The sequence below is a fragment of the Mesoplodon bidens genome (assembly GCF_964165515.1).
Source record: "Mesoplodon bidens genome assembly, chromosome: 7".
In the NCBI taxonomy this organism is placed as follows: domain Eukaryota; kingdom Metazoa; phylum Chordata; class Mammalia; order Artiodactyla; family Ziphiidae; genus Mesoplodon; species Mesoplodon bidens.
This window is the reverse complement of record NC_138164.1, coordinates 108,448,131-108,471,376: the sequence shown is the minus strand read 5'-3', so window position 1 is coordinate 108,471,376 and position 23,246 is coordinate 108,448,131. Positions and strand designations below refer to the sequence as shown.

At 57.3% G+C, this 23,246-nt stretch overlaps 2 protein-coding genes across 3 annotated transcripts in view; one reads left to right on the top strand and one right to left on the bottom strand.

Annotated features, from left to right (window-relative positions):
- MACROD1 (mono-ADP ribosylhydrolase 1) overlaps positions 1-23,246 on the top strand; it is a 152,545-nt gene that overhangs the window by 30,126 nt on the left and 99,173 nt on the right. The gene's annotated exons all lie outside the window — the stretch shown is intronic.
- On the bottom strand, positions 10,685-13,351 carry FLRT1 (fibronectin leucine rich transmembrane protein 1). The gene has a single exon (XM_081240060.1). It carries the CDS (start codon positions 13,334-13,336, stop codon positions 11,312-11,314), a length of 2,025 nt encoding a protein of 674 aa, XP_081096186.1. The 5' UTR covers positions 13,337-13,351; the 3' UTR covers positions 10,685-11,311.

The following is a 23,246-nucleotide window of genomic DNA, read 5'->3' as shown; positions in this document are numbered from 1 at the left end:
GCTGGAAACTGCTTGGCTGGAGTGGAGGCTGTAGCAGGAAGAGTCCCAGGTGGGTGGGGAGACCACCCTGTCCCCCAGGGTCCATCTGAAGACATGCTAGGGAGACAGGGGCTCTTCATTGTCAGCCTGTTGCCTCCACCACCCAGAACTTGCACCCCCTTGAGGGGCCGGCCAGCTCTGCTTGCTCTCCTGTGAGGCTGGGCCTCACTACCGCTCAGATGGAGGGTCTTCTTTCCATTGACCTGAAATACAGGTCCTGGAACCTCCCCCGTGGTTCCTGGTGATTTCCTCCTGTGCGGCCCAACCCTGTCTGGGCCTCCAGCCCCCCGGGCCACTTATTAAAACCTAAGATGCCCCCATCCCCAGCCCTGTTCTCCAGAAGCCGAAAGCTCGGGTCAGCCTGAGAGCCCGTCTAGCAGGTTTCCGGAGCAGGCCGCAGACCTTGGGTGTGGTCACGGTGGCTTGGAGAACAGGCCCTGTTCTGACGTCTCTCCTCTCTGCAGACCTGGGGGCACTTGGCTGTTGCGGAGACACCTGGGCCTCCTTGGGAGAACTGCCCACCAGCTCAGCACCTGTACCTGGGGGCTAGGGATGCTGGGTAAACCCTGGGGGCACCAGGGATGGGGCCTGCACTCCCCGGATGAGTGGGTGGGGGGGAAGCAGCGTTCTCACGGAGGCCCCGGCACACATCAGCAGCGTCAGTGCTGTCGCGGTGGGAAAAATGAGAGCGGTGAGCTGTCATCATGCATACGCTTTACAGAGGCACAGGGAGTGGGTGGTGGAGCCTGTGGGTCTCACCCAGTTCTGAGGGACTTCAAGGCCCTGCCCGAGGAGCCCCCAGGACAGGCGTTAATCCAGTGGTTCCCAAATGCATGTGACCATGAACCCTTCCTGGGCAGAACTTCTGTTAGCTCTAGGGGCTCAGGAACACAGTCTGGGAAGCCAGCCCCCCCACTCCGGCTTGAAGAGAGTGGCCGGGGCACCTGGTCTGTGGTGCTGCTGCTGCCAGTGTGTGGAGGGTCAGGTGAGCTGGGTCAGCCCCGTCCGAGGCTCCCCCTGCCTGGAGGGGTGGGAGGAGAAGTAGAGACTGCCTCACACCTGGGACGCCAGGGCTGCTGCTCTTGGAAAGTCGTCCTCCTTGGGCCCCGCATTGATAGATTGATCTGTTGGTTGATTGATTTGCTGGTGTTTATTGACTCACTCCCTCCATTCACGTTTCCGGTGCCTCCTGCGTGCCAGGCCGGTGCCCTCTGGGATCTGAAGGGGTGGAAGGCAAGACCTGCTGGCCAGGGGCCCTTAGTGAGCGAGGTGCTGGAACCAGTTACCTGTCCAGGTGAGAACCAGCAGGTGTGGCCCGGAGAGGGCAGCCTCTCCAGAGACAATGCCTGAGTTGAACCTTCAAGGGCCCTCAAAGGCACCCGGTGGAGAAGTCAGCACAGACCCAGAGCCCGCTTGGGTAGGCAGGGCCTGCTTGGGGAGTGAACTGTACTCGGTGTGGCCAGAGGTGGGGCCAGATGGGTCCTGTGCTTATGGGGGAAGCGGAGTCTTCCAGAGGGGGACAGAATCAGACCCGCCTTCGTGCCCCCTGCCTCAGAGCTTCTGGCAGGCCCTCTCCCTTGCTCTCCAAGTCCTTCTCATCTGAGGAAACACCCTCAGTGGAGACCTGGCTCCCAGAGAGCCTCCCCTCCCTGATCTCGTCCATGAGCATCCTTCCCTCCCCCTCCATGAGGCTGGAAGGGTGCCCCAGGCCCAGCCCCAGCACATAGTAGGCCCTCAGTAAATATCTACTGACTGGCTGGCTGATCAGGTTCTAGAAAGGTGAGTGTCAAGTGAGGAAGAGCAGGCAGCCCTCCTGAGCACCCACTGTGCGCTGGGCCCTAGGAAGAGTTTGGGGAAACAGACTCGGTCCTTTCCCCGAAGCCTATGTGGCGAGCTGCCCTTTGGAATGACCTCTGGGCTGCTCCTGCCTCCAGGGGGCCGGCAGTGAGGACCAAGAGAAGAGGATGGGGGCGTGAGGGGCACCTGTGGGGTCAGAGCACCCCCTGTCACCCCAGCCAGGCCACCTGCCACCAAGGCATATCCAGAAATAACTTTGCTTCCTTGGAATATAAGGAAAAGCTCATTAACTCGTATCCAGATGTGAAATCAGATCTAAGGCAGAAGTAATGAGCTCTTATTTTATATGTTAAATTTGGCAGAAACTGCTATTGTTCTCACGGAAAATAATTTTTTTCCTTTTCCCGCTCTTTGGAGTGTGAGATATCAAGCTAGGCCTGGAGAGTTGTGAATGTGGTGGGTGCGTCTAGGGGATGAGGGGTGTCAGAGGTGGCGGGACCCAGGCAAGCGGAGGAAGAGCCGTGTCCCCAGCACCCGTATGGTGCCAGTCTTATCTGGGTGCCCACATGGTTGCCGGAGCCTCTTATGAGATAATCCATGGCTCTGATTAATACATCTCCACATGGAAACCCTCTTGGAGTCTGCCTTTAGCTGGCAGGCGCCTTCCCCGGGGCCCGTGGGATGGGGCCAGAAGTCCCTTCTCCATCCTGCAGCAGAATCATTATTTTGGTTCCCATGGTGCCCAGGGAATATACTAACCCAGAGCTTCCATCCCTCCCAGCCACCACCTTTGTGCCAGTGGACCCTGACAGCGGGGCTGACCCTCAGGGCAAAGCCTGGGGAGGGGGTGTGGGCAGCCAAGGCCACGTGGGTGACAGACACCGGCCCCTGGCACGCTGGGCCGCCGAGCTGAGTCAGCAGCCTAGAGGACTGTAAAAGTTAAATCTTTCTATTTATTTCAAGAAAAGACAAGGAAAGTGGACTTGGACATTTCATATGAAAACAGACAAACAGAAAATAGGACCAAATAGTTCATCACATTCATCTCAACACTGAAGTTTCAAGGCACCTACAAGAAGGAGGCCCAAGGGCAGTTCTCAGTGCACTTTGGTTTGTGTTATTGTCGTGGTGGGTGTCTGTGTGTCTGGTGCTGAGATTGGGAGGGAAGCGGGCAGGCCTGGGGCCAGGCCAAGTCAACCAGCCAGGTGTCAGATGGCAGCAGGCAGCAGCGGAACTGGTCCCATCACTCAGACCCCCGAGGTTGCTTTGCCCTTCAGAGAAAAAGGAAGAAGGCAAGGAGCGGGTGGCCAGATGGCCCCACTGGGCAGATTCTGCAGGTAGGAAAGGGCAGGGGCTCAAGGAAAACCAGGGGTGCCCCTAGCAAGGGTCCCTCCGTTGGCAGAAGGGACCTTGTTCACAGCCCCGTCCTCCCCATGCCATTGGCTGGCCAGGCATCCACCTTCTGCAGCAGACCCTCCATTCACCAGGGTCTGGCTCAGGACCCCTCCCTGCTCTCTTCCTCCCCAGGCGCCAGGGATGGACTCTGCTGAGCACAGCACTGGGTGGCCCCTGAGCGAGCGAGCGCTTTAGCACTCCACGCCTCACCAGATACAGTAACCTTTGAACACTGGGAAGGGGAGTTGCTGTTGGTGGCTGTTAAAAACATTTGCTCCGCAGGGCTTACGCATGGGGTTTCTTCTAGTTTACTTTTCTCTTTTGCCTCTCCGTTCACACCCGCCTTGTGACATTCATAATTAGGGGGCGTCCGCTCCAGCCAGCAGAGTCGCACAACTGCACTGTCTCTCTGGCTCGCAGCCCCGCAGCTGTCCCCAACTTTCAACCCCGTCTGCCCATTTCTCTCCCTCTCAGATGGCAAACCTCTAAACACTGGGCGCTTCTGCTTCCTCCCCACGGCTCTCAGCATCTCTTCAGGAGCTGGATGCCAGGTGGGCATCTCAGCTGCGGCTGCTGGCCTGCAGGCAGGTGGTGTTCTGGGTCGGGTAAAAATATCTAAGCCAGTTTCAGAGTTTTGTGTGTTTCTTCCTCCTGGGTACGCAGAACCTTTTGAAAACGGGACCAGCCAGAGGTGAGTGGTTTCTGGGACCCTCTGCAAGCATGTCCTTTGCACAGGGCAGGTGAGAGGCGCCCTGGACATTGGCTCCTGGGAGATGAGCAAGTGGCAGTCCCATGTCTGCTGTGGCTTTGATTGTTGGCTCGTGTGGCATTTGTTTTCCTCCGTCTTGAGGAGAAAGCCTGGTTAGTTCCTCCAGGTGGGTGGCTCGGGTGCGAGGACTCTCAACAGAAGCGTCAGACACGGGGGGGTGGGGCACCCAGTTCTCTGCCCCCCTCGTCACCCACCTGAGGCTTGGCTTGGAGAGGGGGAACCGGGTCACCCCCGCTGGCAGCCAGATCTCACCAAGTGGCTGGATTTCCCCATCAGGCTCACAGCTGGTGATCGCGGGTCCGAGGGAGGGTGGAGTGAGATGCTTCAGGGAGAAGGAGCCCCTCGTGGGGCCAGGCTGCCAGCGGGGTGGGTGCAGGATGAGAGGAAAGCCGCTGCCAACATACCCGCCTGGGCCCTTTGCACTGAGCCCCAGGGACAAGAGAGGAGGGAGGAAGAGATGAGTGACACCCCTGTGTGCCCCACGCCATGCTGGGCCTCAGTGACCCGGCACGGAGGAGCGCAGGGACCTGGCATCTTGCCTGAGCGGCCGTCAACCCTGACTGCTGTAAAAGAGATTTAGGGGCGGTGACAGCAAAGACGTTCCTGCAAGGACTCTCCGGGCTTGGACTTTTGGGCCTTCAGGTGGGGGGTAGCGTGGGTGGGAGTGGGAAGGACAGGGGCCATGGCACCATGGTGGCTCCGATGGCCACAGTGCCTCAGGGACTGGCTTTGCCAGGAAGTGGGGGCCGGGTCAGCCCCCCACAGGACCCTTTGTGCCCTCAGTATGCCCACACTGCCCTCCCAGCACAAGTGGGAAGGGCAGTGACAGTGGTCTCAGAAAGCCCCTGTCCTGCCAGCCTCTCCAGCAGGGAGCAGGGCAGCAGCTGCCCACCCACCGGCTGAAGATCTGCCCCGGGCATGATGTCCCCAGGGGAGACATGGGGAAAGGTGGGCTTTGCCCCTGCAGCATGGGAGGTGGGGTGGGGTCTTGGGCAATCCTGGAAATCATATTAATGTGAGAAAAATGGGCCTGACCCCAGTGATAATAGAATTTCCAAAACTAGAGAAAAACAGTGTGTTAAAAATGCAAAGGGGGGCTTCCCTGTGGCGCAGTGGTTGAGAGTCCGCCTGCCGATGCAGGGGACACGGGTTCGTGCCCCGGGCCAGGAGGATCCCACATGCTGCAGAGTGGCTGGGCCCGTGAGCCATGGCCGCTGAGCCTGTGCATCCGGAGCCTGTGCTCCACAACAGGAGAGGCCACAACAGTGAGAGGCCCGCGTACCGCAAAAAAAAAAAAAAAAAAAAAAAAAAAGCAAAGGGAGGGAGGAAGTAAAGGGAGGGGGAATGAAGAGCCAAGGGAATCTTCTTGAGTGTTTTTAAAGAAGCAAATGTGGATATTTCAGGAAACTACTTGGAACATTTCAAAAGAAATGGTAAATGCTTAAAAATGTAGAGTGAAAAGTGCCCCAGGCAGCTGTCACCCTGGCTGGGATGGGTGCCTTGAGCCGGCAGCTGTGAGCATGCTGTTGGGAGAACAGCCAGTGGGATGGTGGTGGGAGCTCAGGGGGCGCAGGTGCGGGCACTGAGGATGGCCAGGGGGCAGCCTGGGATGGGGAGCTGCAGTGCCTGGGAGATGGCCCCCTAGCGGCCCCAAGAGAGCCAGCGCAGGTGGTGGGTCACCTCTGTGCTCCCTGCCTGTCCAGACTCCTAGATGGGGCGGCGCGCGTCTGAACTTCCTCTCCCGGTGCCTCTTAGACACTGAGGATGGGGATTTTGCAGGCTGTCTGGTGGCAAAAGCGACACTTTGACGGGGCTGGGTGGCCTGGCTGTGAGATGGCCCTGACCTGCTATTTTCAGGGAACACTGGTCGTTTTGAGCAATCTCTCGATATCTTCCTTAAAGGGTCCTCAGGGATGGTAAAGTGAGAGTGGGAACCAGGATCTTCTCCTCAAAGAACCAGGCGTTGGCTTAGGCAGGAAAATATCCGCCACCTCCCCATCAAGTGCTTGAATGCGGCCAGTGACAAAGAGCTCACTGCCTGATTCTTTTTGCTGGGCCAGATTTTTCTTCCCTGACTTCAGTTTTCCCTTTACCGTTGGCCCCATTTCCCTTTCACTGGCTGCAGGGAATGGATCAGAGACAGACCCACCCTGGAACAGAAAGGAAGCAGAAGGACTCATGGCTTTAGAGTCCTACTCACGAAGGGACTAGCCCGGCCACTTCCCCTAGCTTTTCACCCCGAAGGCAGATGGAATCTGGAGGGCAGGAGCAGAGTCTCTGCCTGGGGGCCAGGGCAGCTTCTGAGTGACCTGTGTGGGCCACGTAACCCCCCCAACTCGTCCCAGGGGCTACGCACGGCACTCGATGGAGGCAGAACTGCTTCCCCACCCGCCCCACCCCGAGCTCGAGCCCAGGCTCCGTCCAACCAGCATATCCGGAGCCAGCGCTGGGGCACGCGTGGTGTCAGCCTTCAGAGACCCCAGCTCCTCACCAGCCAGGCCCAGAAAAATACCTGCTTTGCCTTTGGCCACTGGGGACAGGTTCAAAAAATGCGAAATATCCCCCTTTCCCTTCACCTCCAAGGAGTTTAATCTCTCCTAATCAATTTAGCAGACTCACTTGCTTGCAAACGGTAATGATTTTCATTTTTGAGCCTTTTTATTCCTCCTTAAGAAAAAAGATGCCTCCTCTGTCTGCATTCTAGAAGGCCTGTGCAGGGCTGTGAATTGCTTGTTAGCATTCACCCTGGCGCAGATCCAGAGCCAGGCATCCGCTGCCTGTCACCTGCACTGATCTGAGTGATGGGGACATGGGCGCAGGGGACACCCCCAGCTGACCCCGCCTGAGCCCTGTCCCTGAGAGTGTGGTCTGGCCCTTGGGGCTCAGGCTGCCATGCGCCCCGAGGCCCCTCTTTCCGGAAAGTGCCCCAGCTCCCTCCTGGTTGCCTTCCCAGCTCCATTGCTCCCTGTCTGCCGCATCCAATTTTCCTTGTTGTATTTTTCATAAGTGCGAGGCTCAGAAGCCCCGTCCTCCCTGGCACGTTCAGCTGGAAGCAGATTTCTGGAGTGGGCTGGCTTTGGGACTTGAGCTGCCATTGGAGGGGGTGGCGGTGTCCTCCCCTTGCTCCACAGCTCTGAGGGGGTGAAGGAGGGAGGCTCGGATGCAGTCCTGGCACATTGCCCAGTCAGCTCCCTCAGATCCCCAGGATCCCTCACCTGGCCTGTCCCTCTCACTCTGGGCTTCCGTCACCTGCCTTGGGCCAACCAGAACCTTCCAGAATCAGCAGATGGTGGGGGAGCCCCCATTTGGCTTCTGGAGCCCCTATCTTTTCTGGGTGAAGCTAGACCCGGCCTCAGCCCACCTTTATATTACAGAAGGGGAAACAGAGGCAGAGGCTGTGGATTCGCAAAACCTGCTTTCCCTGCATCTCCCTGGAAGGTCTCCCTGACCTTTCTTACTTTACTCCTTGCTGGGGCTGGTGGGCTTCCCTGGACCCCTAGGGGAGGGGGGAGGAGGCCCGGTGCCCATTGAGGAAGGAAGAGGCACAGGCAGGCGTAAGCTTCGGACTTCGGGTGGGGAAGCCTGGGTCCCCCAGCCACTGTCACCCCCCTGCCGGCGTCACCCAGAGCGGGAAGGAGCCGGTGCCCCAGCTCCTACCCCCAAACCCCAGAGGCCCCCTAGTTGGCCACGCAGCCGCCATGTTAATGAGAGGTGGTCCAGGAAGCAGGAGCCAATTTAGAGAAGATGGAGGCTTCTGTGGGAGGCCGCAGGAAGAGGAAAGGAGAAAAAGGAAGAAAAGAAGCTTTTGATGCACATCATGTCTGCGGAATTGAGTATGACTAATTAATAGATTTTATTCTTAGTAATCTCTTAAGCATTCCATACGTTGGGCCCCACGCCTGAGCTGAGCTTACAAGAGGCCTCATTCGCAAAATGCAAATGACTCGCCTGGCCCTGCTGCCTTCTTTCCTTTTTTTTTTCCATGGGAAATTTAAAGGAAAATTGCCATGTAATAGAAAAGAGATTCCCATCACTATATCTAATTACCACAAAGGGTAAACCACTTAACCAAAGAAGGATCATGAGTTTTTTTTTTTTAACTTGAAACCTGCCTTAAATGCCACAAAATACACTCATCATGGCTGAGGTCAATGAGGTTGTTCTGGCTAGTTAGAGGCTGCAAGGGTCACAGGTCGGCTGCCCACAGGAGGGAGGTTCTAGACAGAAGTGGTGACCCAAGCCCTGTGTCCTCACATGCTTCTAGCGGGTGGAGGAGGCTGGGTGCCCTGGAACATCCTCTCTCATTATGTTGCATGGCTGGCTCAGAGGGGCTGGACCGGGAAGGGAAGGGGTTTCAGAGTGGACCTGGCTTCAGGCCCCATCCCTGGCTTGGGGGGCAGTGAAGCAGCAGGCATTTGGAGGCTTGTTCTTAGAAAGGATGCTGGAAAGATGTTGGGATGCTGAGGGCAGGAAAGACGAGAGGGGGGCCCCCGGGTCCTGGCTGGGCTGAGTCTCCACTATCTTCAGCACTTACACTAGCAGGAGGATGCCTGCAGCAAGGCAGGCAGGGCCCGGTTTCCCCCTGGTGTGAGGTGGGGCCCAAGCCCCATTAGCACAAGAGGTGGGAGCAGGAGACTGATGTGTCCTCAGGCCAAGGCAGGCCTGGGCCTGCTTTGTGCTACGGGGCAGAAAAGTTCATCACCCAGGCCTGGCCTGGAGGGCGCTGCTGGCACAGGCAGGCTCTCAGAGCTGCAAGGTCTCCCCCGTAGCCCTCCCTGTATAGGGCCACCTGCTGTTCCCCAAATGCCTTCTTAGCCTCTAAGGGGATGATCTGACCTCCCGCCTGGCTCGGGGGGAAGAGAAAGGAGGATGAAGTGTGAGAGCAGGGGACCAAGCATGTTGGCAGCAGGGGTTGGGGGTTGGAAGTGGCGAGGCTGGGACCGATTTTCCTGGAACGCTGGCCAAAGACAGAGGTGGTGCCTTGGGGAGGAAACTGCATTTCAGAACCAGCAGAGACCTTGAACTTCTGACCCCCAGCCAGTGCCCCACACCCTTGTGCACCCTCTCCTCCTGGATGCTGCTGGCGAGGCCCCTGTGCTCCTCCCTGGGCCGCGGGGAACGTGCCTGTGTCTGGGGGGTGCCAAAGGGAGGGCGAACTTTACACGGATGTGACCTTTACACGGTCCCAGCCCTGGAAACATGGTTCCAGCCTTGGAAACGTTTCTCTCCTGACCTCATTGTATGAGAAAATGCTTCAGGTGGGAAAAGGGAAAAAGCTTGAGTCTAGAATGAAATGTGTCCATGACCCTCGGCCTCTCCCTGGAGCTGGGGATTGGGGCTCCCCCCTTGGTGAGACCATCCATCCAGCCTGGCAATGAGAGCCGCGCCTCTTCTCCACCTCGCTCACGCGGTTGTTGTGTCCATTTCTTTCAAGCCCAGCCTCTTCACTGAGGGGCCAGCAGCATCTTTTCAGGTCCAGCAAATGGCTGGACCCCGGGCCTGTCACAGCAGCCCTGTGACTGCTGTTCATCTTTCTCTTCCTGTCTTTGGCTCTTGTCAAAGCAGTCAAGGCCTTTTGAAAACACCACGGCCAGGAGCTGGACCCCTTCTCATCCTCCCTGCCCTCAGAACAGCATCTCTCCTTTGACATCGCCCTTCCTGGGTGCAGGACAACGGGCACCTTGAGAGATGGTGACCCGAGTTCCCCAAGTGCTGGAATGTGGGAGATATCAGAACCCCAGGCACCACTCCTCTCTTCTCCTCAGATTTGCTGTCATTATTTCATCATCGTTTTAATCTCATGGCTCGCCAAACAGCACTGTCAGTTGATAAATGATGGCAACATTGATTCCAGAGGGAGGGAAAAAAGATCTTAACTCTTCTGAGGGCTCCAGTCACTACCTTTTGGAGGCTGGCATTTTTAGAGAGGTCTGGTCTTCCCTCTTCAGAGCAGCGTCCCGGGGGTGGGTACAGTGTGGTGTTCTGCATTCTGGGGTTGGGGGGTGTGCTGTCTCCTAGGGCTTTTCTGAGAATTTTCATGTCTTTTTCTGGGCTTTGTTTGAGCAGCCATGGAAACCATTAGGTCTAATCAGCTGATATTAAAAAAAAAAAAGTCTCTGCACCAATTACCTGTCTCTGGAGGAAGCACATTGCACACAGTAAATGCTCAGGAAGTAGCTGTTGAGGTGATTGCCATTTGTGGGGGTGTAGGGGGAGAGAGATGAGGACACCGGAAGTCAAAGAAAGCTCTTCTCTATATCAGAAAGGAGCTTGGCCCAGCTCTGGCCAACCTGAGATAGGACTGACTGAACTGAAAACACCCCTTGCCCAGAGTCTCCCAGCCACCCAGCCAGGACAGACATGCCTCCGCCTTTAGGAACAGCATTATCCCCCACCCCACTCCCATCCCCAACACACTTTGTCTACTTACTCAATGATTTCTAGGAGAAAGCAACATTTTCGTGACTCTATTGTCTCAAGAAATTGTACGAACCGACCCAAGAAGTACTGTAAGGACTGTATATGTGGCTCTATCTACCCATCTGTAGATAGAGACACGACATAAAGATATACAGGTAGATAGATGCACCTCCGAGTGCTGGAAAAGCCACAGCTTCCATGGTGCTTCCATGGACTATGGTGCATGGAATTGAGGAGGGCTTCAGTATAGGAAAAAGAAAGTTCGTTTTTTAATCAACTACATCGTCGTTCAAAGAATGCAGTGAAAGACGCGCTATTTCTGCAAATCTGTAAGGGAAATAGCATGGAAAGAACCAGGGAAGAGATTTCAGGACAACATCTCCACAGCAAAATATCTTTTCTTCCCCTCTCCTTTGTGAGGAGCCTGAAAACCTTCCATCATGTCGTCTCCAGTGAGCAGCCGGCAGCGAGAGCTGCATGGGGGTTGCACGTGTTGGCTGCTTCTCTAATGGTTCCTTTGTGACGGCCCTGCACAGAGCATGAGGCATACACAGACGGTGCACAGGTAGTATCTTTCCAGTTCAGGAAAAATAAAAAGTCCCAACCCAACCCTTCCTGCGATATTATTTTTAGTCTTCTCCTCCCCACCTGGCATAATTTGGTATAAATTATGTCTTCATCAATGTCAAATCCCCCTCCTGCCTTCTATTCTTTAAAAAAAATTATTTTCTTCACTGTTGTGTTCTACAAAATTGTCAACCCTCCCCAAACTCTGCTTTCTGATGGGAAAGTCATCGTGGAATTTCTTTTCCTTGTTCTGTCAGATGGCAGCAGGCTGGTCAAAGCCACACAGTCGCCACACCAGGAGGAGGCAGGAGCCGGGTGCTGGCATCATGTGTAGGAGTAGTCTATGTCAGGGATGCCACCGTCCCGGTAGCCCCGCGTGGCGCCGTAGCCGATGGTGTGTGTGCCCTTGCAGAGGCTGCTGCCGTTGGAGGGGAAGATGGTGTGGACCACATACTCGTCCTTGCTGTGGTAAGGGTTGACGGGCAGCATCTGCAGCCCGGGGCCGCGGATTTCCAGGATGGAGTTATCCTTCTTGGTCCCCGACTCCAGATAGTCGTCCTTTTTCCGGTTGCCCCGGTTGTAGGCCCGCTCCCGGGTCAGCAGCTCGCTGGCCCGGTGCACGTACCAGCAGATGGCCCCCAGGACCAGGAAGAGGAAGACGAGGGCCACGGCGCCACCGATGATGCCCTCCACGGGCAGGCCCGCCATGGGGTCGGCGTTCTGCTCCTGGTTGAGTGTGGTGGTGGGGCCGTAGCTGTCGGCCGTCTCTGCCTTGGCACACACGGGTGTCTCGTCGGCCACATAGGTGTTGCCGGTCTCCATGGTGACCATGCAGATGATATAGGTGGACTTGGGCTCCAGGGCCGTCAGCAGGTACTCTGTCTTGTCCCCCTGGACCAGAGTCTCCGTGATGGAGCCCACGGCTGGGCTGTGGCCCAGGCGCAGCCAGCTGAGCCGGAAGGAGGAGGCGGGGAGCGTGGCCTTCCACGTGATGCGGATGGAGTCCGCCGTCAGGGGCTTCACGTGGATGACCAGGGTCTTGGCACTATCGCCCGTGGCCATGGGGTAGTCGAGGCTGGAGTCAGGGAGGCGCAGCCCCGGCCTCTTAGCCTTGAGGGTGAAGAGGGAGCCCTGGGGCGTGGTGGCAGAGGCGTGGTCACTGGCCGTGGTCTTGGCGGCGGCGTTGGCTGCTCCGCCCTGCACCCCCGCCTCGAAACATTCGTCCATCTCGCTGGTGATGTCCTTGATGGCCATGCCCCGGACCTTCTCGGGGCCCTGGCACATGAGGCCTCGCACATTGACCACGGCCGCCCGTGCCTTCACCCAGTCCCGCAGCCACAGGAGGTTACAGCCGCAGAACCAGGGGTTGTTCCGGAGCAGCAGCTGGGCCAGGTTCTGCAGGTCATCGAACAGGCCGCGGGGCAGCGTGGTCAGATTGTTGTTGGACAGGTCCAGGCGCTCCAGCTCACGCATCTTGGCCAGCGTGTTGTAGGGCACATGGCTGATGGCGTTGTCCTGCAGGTAGAGCTTCTGCAGGCGGGCGCTGGGCAGGTTGAGGGGCGGGGCAGCCAGCGAGTTGCGCACCAGCGAGAGCTCGGTCAAGTTCTGCAGGCGGCTGAAGGTGTCGTCGGCAATGCGCTGGTTGGCCAGCAGGTTGCCATCTAGCACCAGGCGCCGCAGGCTGCTGAGGCCCTTGAAGGCGTGCAGCGGGATGGTGGAGATACGGTTGTCATCCAGCCGCAGCTCCTCCAGTGTGCGGGGCAGCCCCGAGGGGATGCTGCTCAGGTGGTTCCTGCTCAGGAAGAGCAGCTTGAGCTGCCTGCTGTCGGCGAAGGCGTCCTCCTCTATGCTGACGGTGGACACGGAGTTGTCATCCAGGTGCAGCTTCTCCAGCAGCGGGATGCGGGCCAGCGAGTCCCGGGCGATGGTGCGCACGTTGTTTTCCTGCAGGTGCAGCTCCCGCAGGGAGCGGGGCAGGTTGACGGGGAACTCATCCAGGTCGTTCTCATAGAGGTAGATGACCTGCACGTTGACCTTGGTCTTGAGGTCCTGGGGGATGCCGGCATTGTTGATCTGGTTGTTCTGCAGGTAGAGGGTGGTGGCATCGTCGGGGATGTCGGCAGGGATGGAGGTGAGCCCCCGGTCATTGCAGTAGATGAAGCCGTTGTCGCAGCGGCACACGGAGGGGCACGTGGTGCTGTCGATGACCTCCGTCAGGAAGGCGATGAGCCCATAGCAGAGGAGAAGCCAGTCCCGCAGGTCCATGGTGGCTGTGGTCATCACGACGGTGGCCGTGACGGTGGCAGTGGGCGTGGTGGTGGCGGTGGCAGTGGGGTGTGCCACCACCATGGTGGACAGCTGGGGGAGGCAGGCCCCACTTGACTTGCAGCCTCTACACCTGCAAGGAGCACAAGACATGTGCAGTGAGAGCGAGTCGGGCGTCCACCCACCTGACGCTGAGGGGTGGCTGCAGTCGAGGCCACGGGCAGAGGTCAGGCCTCGAGGTGCATGCCCCGTGGCCCTTCCAAATGTCAAGTTTACATCACAGGTGATAGCTCGGGCTGAAGTCAGCCTCTAATGACATTGGCTAACGTTAATCTCAGCGGGAGCAAAGATGCTGCCCGTGAACAAGACAGACGTGGCCTTGGCCCTCCTGGACTGTGACCGTGGGCTTCGTGACGTTAATTTACTGGGAGCCGGGCTGCAGTTTCAGTCTCTTCTTTCAGGATCCCACACTAAGCCAGTCTTTATGGCTGATGCTGAAAGTGGCTGCTCAGTGTTGATGGGATGGATTTAGAGCCACCATTTCTCATTGGAACAGGGATCTCGTATCCCTCTCTGGCTCGGAACCAGGGACTGAAGGGAAAGCTTGTTTCTGCGAGGCCTGTGAGCTCAAGGTGGGGGAGGGGCGTCACCCGAACCTGTAAAAAGAATCTGCCAGCGTCCTCACTGGCGAGCAGGGGAAAGTGGGGCGCTTCATCGTCTGGTGTTAAAACAACATGTCACTTGTGCATCTTATAGACAGAAGAATGAGGTGTCAACAGAACTGCTTTCCCACGGCTTTACAGAAATCTCTTTCTATCAGCGGTGCCCTTCCTACTGTGTTCCATGTAATGTGAGAAGTTATTCCATACTTTGCCCCCTTCCTAAATCACGAAATTTTCAGCTATTTTGAAAAAAATATGTATCTGTTTTCTTGCATTTAAAGACAGGAAACAAATAAAAGGAGGGAGGGGTCCACACTCTGAGGGAATTGTCTGCAAGGTGTAATTTTGGTTTTCACAAATGGAAAAATTGCAATGTAGATTTTTCTCATATTACGTTACTGTTCATAGTGGTAAAAAAAATCAATTAAAGAGAAATTATCTTTCAACCTCAGTGGGGAAGTGGTGTTCATGCAGCCGGCAAAGGTCTGCTTTATAACTCCAGGTTCACAAACGCTTTTCAGTGTGAGACACAATGGCCTCTGGGAGCCTGAGCTGAGGCCGCAGCCTGGAGGGCAGCCCTGGTGTGCAGAGCAGAATTGGGACCCACTCACTGGATGAGATGGTGGGGCCCCCACTCCCATGACCCAGGGAGCCTGTGTCTCCATGTCTCAACCATGTCAAACCCTTCTTCCTTCTGTCCCTCTCTATTCCTGGACTGCTCGTCACCCTTCAGGACCATGCTCAAACGTCTCCTCCTCTGCTAGGTCTTCCTCATGCCATATAGAGCTTCCCTCTGCTCCATCCATCCACCTATCCACCCATCCACCTACTTACCCATCCATCTATCCCTCCACCCAGCTCTACATCTATCTACCCACTCATCCATCCATCCATCCACCCATCTACTCATCCATCCATCCATCCACCTACCCATCCACTCATCCATCCATCCATCCACCCACCCACCCATCCACCCACCCTCTCACCTATTTACCTATCTATCCATCCATCTACTCACCCATCCACCCACTCATCCATCCATCCATCCATCCATCCATCCATCCATCCATCCATCCACCCACCCATCCACCCATCCATCCATCCATCCACCCACCCATCCACCCACCCTCTCACCTATTTACCTATCTATCCATCCATCTACTCACCCATCCACCCACTCACCCATCCATCCATCCATCCACCCACCCACCCACTTATCCATCCATGCATCTGTCCATCCAGTGAGGGGCCCTTTCGAGGTCACAGCCAGCCCAGGTTTCCAGCTGCACATCTGTCCCTTCCTCTGCACAAAGCCAGAGCCATGAAGGTTATGGAGCCTGGAGGTCCTGTCTCAAGATGCTTATGAGCAAAGAGGCAGGGCCAGGGCAGGTGCTGGGGACAGGAAGGCTCAGGCCTGCTCAAGGCCACCTTGCCTCGGTCTCAGGGGTCAGGTCTGAGCCCAGGAGCACCTCTGCCCAGGCCCCCAGCATCTGGCCAGAGGACGCACACCCTCCTCTGAGTCCTGGCACAAGGGATGCTGTTGGCCCCTGAGCTCACAGATTCCGGAGCAGTGCCCTGAGCAGGGGTCAGACTTGTTAAGGCCAAAGACGAGGCCAGACCGCCTTCTCTGGCATGAACATCAGTTCCCAGTGCCCACTCAGCTCATGGCCATAGCCCTCAGCCTCCAGATGCCCTGGCATCATAATAGAGTCTAAATTACACCTTTCAGAGATGCCTGATGGATAACCAAGAAGCATTTGGGAGGCAGGGACCCAAGGCCTTTCTCTTCCCCTGTCTGCGGCCCTCATCCATCTTGGCTGAGTCTCCCCTGCCGCCCCCTTCCCCAAGGCCTCGCGATGCTGAGCCCTGGCTCCAGGAAGGCAGGGAGGGGCCTGGGGTGGGGAGGAAGACAGCGTGCCTTGCCTGAGGAGCCCTTTAATTGCCTGGGTGCCACGAGGCCCTTTTATTCCCTTGTTTTGTGTTTGATGGTTTATGTGGCCATCAAATTAAACCCGGTAAATCGCCCGTCTTTTATGGGGTCACTTTTCATTGTTGCAAGAATCCCTCAGACTTCAGCATGGTGTGAGTTATGACTTGCCAGCTCCATGACTGACAGCCGGATCCTTGGCGTGCGATGGAAGTGGGGGAGGGGAGCAGTGAGATGGCTCAGACTAGAGGTATCCAGACCCCCACTAGCCGAGAGGTGACCTGGGGCATCATTCTTGGCATTTTCTATCAGTCGCTAGCTCCTGTCATCTAGGACAGAGACACCTGGGTTTGAGTACTGCCTCTCCCTCTTCCAGGCTGTGAGATCTTGAGCAAGTTACTTGCCCTCTCTGAGCTTTAGTTTCCTTATCTATAAATGTAGCCATCAAGTTCCCCTTAGAGGGGAGCTCACTACTGAGCATTCAGTGAGGTAATACCTGCAAAGTACACCCTTGTAAGTGCATAAGGTTTAAAAGCTGCTGTAATTCTCTGACTGCTCCAGGCATACCGGTCTAGCCTCTGTGTTAACTGCTTGTCTCTCTCCTCTGCAATCCAGAGGCCCTTTCTTTACTCCCTGCTGTGCCTCCAGGGTAGACTGGGAGGCTGTAGGCCAAGCTGCTTCCTGGCAGAGACTCCCTGTCATTGCTATGATGCTGGGTCTCCCCAACCTCAAACTGTGCATCCTCAGTCCTGTCCCCTCAAGCTAGGGTAGAAGCACTGACCCTAAGCCTGCTCTCCCTTGTGCTGCCTCTGGGCCTTTGCACGTGCTGTTCCTGCTTCTTGAACACCAACACACCTTCCCCACTCAAGCTTCGCCAGGCCAGCTTCTGCTCACCCCCCAGCCTCAGCTTGGACGCCCCCTCCATGAAGCCTCCCAAGTTGTGTCTGGCTCTGCTTCCCATACCCACTTGACTGGTGGTAGTCGGACCTGAGTAATATCTGTAAATACCTGCCAACAGGATGGAGGTGCCTCCCTGTTGGAAACGCCTGGCCTCCCGGCGCTCTGACCCGTTGTCTTTCTCAAATCCCATCAAGCTGGGGCTGCCAGAGACCCACGGCCCTCTGGGGGGGTCTTCTTGGGGAGTCAGAGTGATGGCAGGGGGCAGCTGCAGGACCCCAGGCCCAGCACAGGCCCTGGCACGCTGGATAGGAGAGGGCATCTACCACCACAGGCTCTGGGGATGGGGGCACAGTTAGACATGACACACCAGGGGCTGAGCAGGGGTGGGGGCATGTGGCAGGAGGGAGCTAGGCATCCCAGGCAGTAGAGGGAAGTCTGGATAGGCCTCCCCCTGCCTCCCAGTCCCGGCCTTCCTCCCCATTTGCCAATGAAGGCAGCTCATGTGAGGATGTCCTGATGCTGCGTCCCCCGAAGTACCAGGTACAGTCTCCGTCCCCACTATGGGAATCAGAGAATTCCAGGTGGCACTGACCCCGAGAAGGAGGCGTGTAGACTAGGAGCGGGGAGAGGACACCAGGGCTAGGTTTGAATCTGACCTCACCAGTCCTCAGCCGTGTGACCTCCAGTGACGCTCTCTGGGCCTCAGTTTCCTCATCTGTAACGTGTTGCTGAGAACCCCACTCTTCTGGGGAGATGACAAGGGAGGGGTTGTGTAAAGTGCCCGGCACAGGCCTGGAGGTTTTGGAAAGAAGGACTGCCCCACCCTATCCCTGGGAGGGACCCCAAGGTCCTCCTATGACCCACTCAGGGCGGCCACCCACCTGTCTTGGCTGAACTTCAGAAAGAGGGAGGGCAGACACGAGTGGGCAAGGGGGCCCCAGCTCAGAGAGAGGGAAGCCCCTCCCCCTCCCCCTTTCTGTGCACCCTCCCAGTCCCTCCCTTCAGCAAGGAGAATTCATTGTGTTTTCCCTAAACTTTGCCAGGTCCTCGGGTCCTTACTGGCAGAGCAGGGCCCGAGGTAGGAGGGAGGTGTGCAGGGCAGACTGGGGGCGAGAAGCAGTTTCTCAGCTCCAGAAGGACCCCTGCCCCACAGGAAGCAGTAACCTCCCCACCGGGCTGAGAGCTCCACCAGAGCAGGGTCACCTCCATACCTGTGATGGGTCCTCAGCAAACCTTTGTTTAAAGCAATGAGGGACCCCGCGTTTTTCTCCTCCACCAGCTGACACTAATCTCTCGGGGCTCAGCTACAAGCAACATGGAGAGAGGAGGGCCTAGAGGCAGGGGGGCCAGGCTCTACCTCCTGGTGCTCACAGGGGCCTGGGGAGAGCTCCCCTCTAGGAAGCCTCTTCCCTGAGAAGGCCTGCCTGGGATCAGTTCAGCTGCTCCACAAACCAAGAGTGGCCTTGAGTCTCAGGCCTTCATCTGTAAAATGGGACCATAAACTATCTACTGCCCTGGGTGTTGAGCAGAGGGCCTGCTGCAGGTCCAGGAGATGTGAACTGCAGGCAGGAGGGGGACTTGCGACTTTTGTGTGAGTGGGGCTTTTCCGAGCCCACCCTCGTTCAGGCAGAAGCCCCGGGCCTGCTCCTGCCCAGCCCGGTCTAGGCCCACTGGAGGCCCCTTCTTCAGGCAGGATGCCATGACCTCAAGGCCCTTCAAACCCTGCGTGGCACAACTTTGCTCCTGATCTCGGCTACTGGTGCCATTGAGAACTTGTAATGCATTCGGGAAGGGGGTGGGATTCTTTTAAAACCTAAAGTTAATTATTTTTCTAATTTCATGCCGCATGCATTATGCATCAGCTGTTATCACTGGCGGTAATTACAGACAGGTACGCAAATCCACTAAAAATGTACCTGGAGTTCACCTCACTGCGTAGGCCGTCTGGGCTGTGCCGGGCGGCGGGTTGTCCTGAACTTCAGAGAATGCAAATTGCTTTAAAAAACAAGACTTTAAAATTGTGTCTTAGGAGGTTAATTATATTGATAACAGTGTTCGATATTAAACTATTCAGGGCCAGGAGGGGTTGGGGGCGCTGAAAGGAGACACATGTAATTTTGTTTCTTTCTTTCTCTGTATTATTTAATAAGATGTTCCTGCACCTATATTTCTGTCTGTCTGTGTGCATTTTTAGTAAAGCTGCCTAGACTGAGGCTTAATTCCATCTGGGAAGGAAAAAGGAAAGGTCAGGAGTTTTTCAGAAGGTAGGAGGAGGGCCTAAGGGCTGTTATTCTGGGTTGGGGGCAGCCCAGAGAACAGGGCGGGGGCCCTAGCTCTGCACTGCTGTTTCTCAGCAGCCAACGGGATCCTGACAGCCAGGGGCTGGGAGAGGAGCCGGGTGATCAGGAAAGACTGGGAATGGTGATGCTTATTGAGCATAAGACAGAGGCTTGGGTGGGGCTGGGGCTCCCCCTAGGAGCTGTGTGGCGTCCCCCGCATGCAGGCCCTGTTCTTGGGGTGATCCCTCCCCTCCCCCAGTTGTTTATCACAAGTTGATTGTCAAGCCCTCCCACTAGGATGTAAACTTCTACGAGTCAGAATATGTTCTATCTTGTTCACTGGCCTAGTATAGAGCCTGGCATCAGAGGTGTTCATAAACACCTGTTGCATGAATGAATGAATGAATGAATGAGGATGCCAAAAGGGAGGCCCCAGAATCTGAAAGCCAGGACTGGGCAGTGGGAGAGAAGAGGGAGGCTGGCCCTCTGTCAGCCCCACGCTGGGAGGTAATAATGACAGGTGCCCTCACCACGGCCTCCCAGAGAGGCAAAGAGGTAGGTCTGAATTGTGCAGCAGGTGGCGGAGGAGCTGGACGGAGACCCAGGCTTTCCTTTCCCAGGTGTCTTACCTGCCCTCCTCAGCTGCCCGGTGGGGCCACCCCAGGCCCCGAGGGAGCAAACCCAGGAAAAACCCCTGGGTTTGCTCTTGTCTGCTCTGACATGGGCTAGCCGACCAGGCCTTGTCCAACTGCAGGTCTGCTTCCAGGCACAGAGGCTGGCCCCGCTTTCTTAGAGATGGCCCCTTCCCTCCCACCCCCGCAGATACGCACAAGCATGGAACTCACCCTCAGGACCCTGGAATCAGGGAGGTAGAGGACCCTGGAAAAACTGAGGCCCAGAGAGGAGAAGGAATGGCTCCAGGGCAGAGAGGACCCTCTAGCAGCCATGAACAGCCCTCTCCCTTGCCTACCTCCTCTGGCCCTGGCACTGAACTCTCAAACCCTTTCCCAAAGGGTTGGCATGGAGAGGATGATGGTGGACAGTATCCAACTCAAGCAGGATCTAATGGGGGCGACCCACCAGCAGGTCTGCAGACCCCTCTAGCCCTGTGGGGTCTGTCCCACTAGTAGCAGTAGCTGGCAAAGCTGAGCACCTGCTGCATGCTCAGCCCTGCACAAACGCCTCTCCTTTCCAGCTGGCCACAGCCCTGCGGAGCCTGTGTCCCCAGTGCACAAAGGGGAGCACACTCAGGGGAGGGAAGGGACGTCCCCAAGGTCACACTGCTCACAGCTGGAGGGCCAGGGTGCTAACCAACCTCTGTCTGGCCCCAGAGCCCAGTAAGCTGGTCTTTGTTTTCCTGCCTCGGAATGGAGGGAAGCTTGGGATGGAGGGAAGCTCAGCAGAGGCAGAGCCCAGCACCGAGCAGATGCTCCATAAATATCTGGGGTGCAGGCCTGCTGCTGCCCGCCTCTGGCTTGGCCTCAGCCCCAGGAATTACCCACCAGTCTCTCCTAGGAGATGGGAGGAGAATAGGAGCAAGTGATGGGGCGGTAGGTAGGGATGGGGGAAGGGAGGCCGGCTGGGCAGGGGCCGAGCTCGGGCTCCAGAGAGCTCACAACGCCTCACGGCCCTGCTGCCAGGCTGGTGCGCCGTTATAATAAATAACAGTAAATAGCCGATCCGCAGGGCATCTTTCACGCTGGTGGCTAATAACATGGCTATTAATGCCCCCTCAGACGGCGTGCGTGCAGTGCGGCGCTGACAAATGTCCCAGGCCCTGGCGCCGTCATAAATCAGCCCCTCTCCTGGGGAAGAGTGTGGGGGAATTGTCATTTTCCATCTTGGTAATGAATTGGGGCTTCCCTGCCCTGCCCAGGGTGCTGCCGATAGAGGTGGCCTGAGGTTTCTGGGATTTGTGTTTGGGGAGGCATGAACCCTCCCTCCTGGCCTCTGGGAAGCCAGAAGAAGTAGGTCCCACCCCCCCACCCCCCACAAACAGCCAGACCACGCCACCGCTGCCACCGCCTGCTGTGTGACCTTAGGGCAATAACTGCCCATCTCTGGACCCCATCAAGCCACTCTCACCAACAAAAGGGCTGAACTGGAGGCCAGAGCAGATGATGCCTAATGGCCGGCAGGTGCAAGGCCTTGGATGGTGGCTTTGGATCAACCCCACCCTGGGTTCTCCTGGCCAGGGCAGGGGAAGGCCTTGGATGGAGGGGACTTGTGGACCCTTTCCAGTTGGAGGGCAGCAGGTGCCATGGCCAGTGGCTAGTTCACCAAAGGTCCTGCCTCTCCAAGGCCTCACGGCTGCCCCCTCTGGTCAGAACTCAGAAGGGCTCAAAGTGAGACCTCCCCCAAGGGGCAACGGCTGGGAGGGGCGGGAATTTCCTCCAGGAAAGGTCACCCCCTTACATCCTGGGTCCACCTACCCTGGGGCAGATCCCAGCAGCACAGGGGCCACCAGGTAGCAAAGGACCCCTCCCCTGGCAAGCAGATGCCACCAGTTGCTTCAGCTGCATGTGTGGGGTCGGTGGGGTGGAGCTGCAGATCTCCAACCCAGCCCGAAGAGGACAGGCCCCATGTGTCCTGTGCCCTCTCTGGGCACGAGGAGCCCCTGGGCCTTCCTGGGCCACCGGAGCCCATCTGCATCCGCCTTACCTCCTTCGCTGCAGCCTGGCAGCCCGCAGCTCTGGATGCTGCGCTTCCGTCGAGGTGGGCCTGGGCCGTGCTTACATTCCAGCCCACCAGCCTTGGCACTCAGGGTGCAGACCACAGACCTGGGGTGTTGGGTGGTGCTGGGGGTGCCCGGGGCTCAGGGAGGAGACCCTGTGCTTCGCTCTGCTGGGCTCCTCGTGTTCAGACGTGGCTGCGGGTCTGGAGCAGCATCTCCCGCGCCCTAGGCTGCCGGCACTGCTGGCTTCTGCTCCTGGAATGAGGGGTTTGCGTGAGGGGCCTGCAGGGGTGCCCCCCGCAGCCCCGGGGCTCCCGTGTGCAACCTGAGGGTGTTCTGGGCCCCTGCTCTCCAGGCATGCCCTAGGGCCGGGCGCGCATCCTTGGGGAGGGTGGCCTCCCTGCCCTCTCAACTTCCGCCCTTTTGTCTGTTGGCCGTCACCTCTTCTGAAAGGCTTCTGTGTGGCTTTTACCCCTTCTTCTTTACCAAGTTTTGTTTTGTTTTGTTTTTAATCCCTTTAAGTCACTTGGCAGAATGGGCTCTGGTGCAGAGAGCGTTCTTGCGTGACAGAGCTGAGAGGGAGTCACTCTCCAAAGAATCGGTATTCCTGCCACTCAGGCTGTGTCTCCGGGGGAAGGAGGGGGTCCATTACCCTGCTGAGGAGTTCAGATGTTCACCGCGGGGCTGGAGCTGCTGACATGCGCTGCTGAGCTGTCAGGCCCCACATGCCCCTCTTTGGGAAGATGTTTGGGCGGGGCAGGGGGGGGTGCATTCAGTCTTGCTTGGCTGCTCCTGTTTGTAGGAAGGCTTTCTTGCTGGGGAGATGGAGGGACGGGTTATTCCTGCTTCAGCCCTGGTCTCCTCTGTCCAGAGAAGAGTCCTTCTCACCCACTCCCTGCCTCCTCACCTGCCAAAAAGCAATACAAGTGATCAAGCCCAGGGAAATTAGGAGCCGCACGGGGACCGGCAGCCTGGGCTGCAGCCCCCTCTCCTCCCATCCCTCAGGAACCTGTTTTCTTTTTTTTTTTTTTTTTTTGCGGTACGGGGGCCTCTCACTGTTGTGGCCTCTCCCGTTGTGGAGCACAGGCTCCGGACGCGCAGGCTCAGCGGCCGTGGCTCACGGGCCTAGCAGCTCCACGGCATGTGGGATCTTCCCAGAGCGGGGCACGAACCCGTGTCCCCTGCATCGGCAGGCGGACTCTCAATCACTGCGCCACCAGGGAAGCCCAGGAACCTGTTTTCTTGAATGCCACTTTCCCATGATCTGGGATTTCTCCCTTCTCTTTCCAAATCCAGATAACAAACAGCCGGCCGTGCCAAGCACCCTTCCTCGCAGCTCCCTGCTTTCCCTTTTCCTGGGGGTGGGAGGACTGGAAAGAGAAAAATGAAGTTCTGAGAGCTCCCAGCCATGGAGGGGCCGCCCGCCTGGCCCAGAGCCAGCTCTGCTTCCCCCAGCACCTGCTTCTCTTGCTATATGTCATTCAAAGGATCCAACTGGGCCACCATGGCCTCGGCTTCCCGAACAAGTGCTGCCTTTCCCCACCATGGGAAG

What these genes read in the sequence shown, in the direction of transcription:
- FLRT1 (XM_081240060.1), bottom strand. Translation starts at nt 13,336, where the DNA reads ATGGTGGTGGCACACCCCACTGCCACCGCCACCACCACGCCCACTGCC.